We start from the raw sequence: 1,932 nt of genomic DNA, 5'->3' as shown, positions 1-1,932 counted from the left end.
TGTGATTAAAAATGCGATTAATTGCGATTAATTAATTACAACGACTGTAGTTAATTAGATTATTTTTTTTAATCGAGTCCCGGCCCTAATATATATATATTAATATACCCATCCCTAGACCTGAGTAAAGCCCGATTTGACTACACATACAACATATCAGAATTTAAAATGACTAGAAATATAGTTTAATGAGTTCAATTATTATTTCAGCTATATTTGTGCGAGCTCAATTCCTTGTTTGTGTTTATTATTCTTGTAGAATACGTTTTATTCCATGAATCGATAAATGAAGGGGCAGGGTCGTGGGGACGGTACCTGGCTGGCGAACAGCGGTGGCCCCTACAAAGCTGATGAGTGTGACGTCGGAGGCTCCGCCGGACTCCAGGGGGATGGGGTGCACACGGAAGTGCTCCAACATGTCGAAGATGGACTGGAACCAGAGGTGCTGCACACGGCACTGACCGTCCTCGTTCAGGGACAGACGCAGGTGCTGGAGAGGGCACAGCAAGTCAAACTCAAGGTTTACCAATACATTTTTGTTAACTATATTAAAAATTGGAAGAAATTAAATTGTGCAGATCAGATTCTGCAACGTGAATTTGTGTTGCTTTTTTATATTACTGTAAATTGAATATGGTAGTGTTGGTCAAACAAAAGATTTCTTAAGACAGGGTCTGAAAAAATTGGTGGACATTTTACATTTTCTTTACATTTATTAATTAATATATTTAAACTTGATTTCATATTTGAGAGCTATTTGCAATGATGGAAAAGACAAAAGAAAAACAAAGAGATATATTAATAGAGAAGACGCAGTAGCATCAGAGAGTTAAATGTAGTAACATGATTCATTTTGTATGAATAATAGTCTTATTATGAAGTCAGTGCTCAAAATGAAACTCACCTTGGCCTTGCCCTGGAAGTTAAAGGTGAGGACGTACTCTCCGCGACGCGTCTCGCTCTGTCGCACCAGGAACACACCGTGGCTCGCCGGTCCTCCCGCCAACACCAGCTGAGCCGCTTTGAGGCGGGACAGCGTGCCGTGGAACCACTGACACTCACTGAGCGGGTGCTCCACCGCCTCCGCAGCGATCACATCCGAGAACAGGAAGGAGCCTGCAGGGTGGTGCATGTTGGGTATTCAAGTTTAAAAGATGGTCATGTTTGAAACAGATCAGACTAAGCTGAACCATAACCAGAGGCCTCATTTATAACGTCTTCCGTAGGATTCACGTGGGAAGGTTGCTTAGTACAAAGCAAAAAAATAGGTACAGAAATGTTCCGCCATTTTCAGATTCACAAAACATTGCGTACCGTCGAGGGAAGTGCGTACGGCACTTCCTACGCTGGTTTCCATTTATAAATCACAATCGACTCGAAATGCGGTGCAGCTTTTGCGGGCTTCACGTACCGCCCATATTTGCCTATAAATAGTCAAAGAAACGCCCATTCATTCATTCATTTTGACTGACTGCATGAAGAAGATAGCAGGAAATGACGACAGAACAGCTAAAAAAGACATCTCACACCGTGTCAGATTTTGGTTATTTTGGGGAGGTCGAGATAAATCATATTGTTTGGTGGGTGCAGTTTGAACCAGAGTCGCAGCATGGAGGTCGGATCGTCACCAAAATAAATAAATAAGTGGTCCGAAAAAGGTTAATGACAAAAAAAATACACATAGCCTTCCTCAGGCAGTGTGTTTGTACCGGGGACAGGAGACACCCCCTTGATGAGAAACTAAGAAATGAGCGGGGAATCCCTTCGGAGTGGAGTCATGACGACTGGATCTGAATTATGTTTTTGTATTTGGTGGTTTGTGTACCAGCTGTCGATCAGCAACTACACTGAACAAAAATATAAATGCAACACTTTTGTTTTTGCTCCCATTTTTCATGAGATGAACTCAAAGATCTAAAACATTTTCTACAT

General features: G+C 41.8%; 1 protein-coding gene across 1 annotated transcript; it reads right to left on the bottom strand.

Moving 5' to 3' along the window:
* Positions 1-264: 264 nt before the first annotated feature.
* LOC104967735 (SH2B adapter protein 1-like) lies at positions 265-1,132 on the bottom strand (the record flags this gene model as incomplete). Its single annotated transcript, XM_010797254.1, has 2 exons — positions 905-1,132; positions 265-490 (listed from the first exon to the last, which is right to left on the bottom strand). Coding segments are annotated over exons 1-2 (454 nt in total), but the record flags the coding sequence as incomplete, so codon positions are not given.
* Between the last annotated feature and the right edge of the window lie 800 nt (positions 1,133-1,932).

The sequence above is a fragment of the Notothenia coriiceps genome, unplaced genomic scaffold (genome assembly GCF_000735185.1).
Source record: "Notothenia coriiceps isolate Sejong01 unplaced genomic scaffold, NC01 NC01_scaffold00037626, whole genome shotgun sequence".
NCBI lineage: Eukaryota > Metazoa > Chordata > Actinopteri > Perciformes > Nototheniidae > Notothenia > Notothenia coriiceps.
The sequence above is the reverse complement of the archived record's forward strand: the minus strand, read 5'-3'. Positions and strand labels throughout refer to the sequence as shown.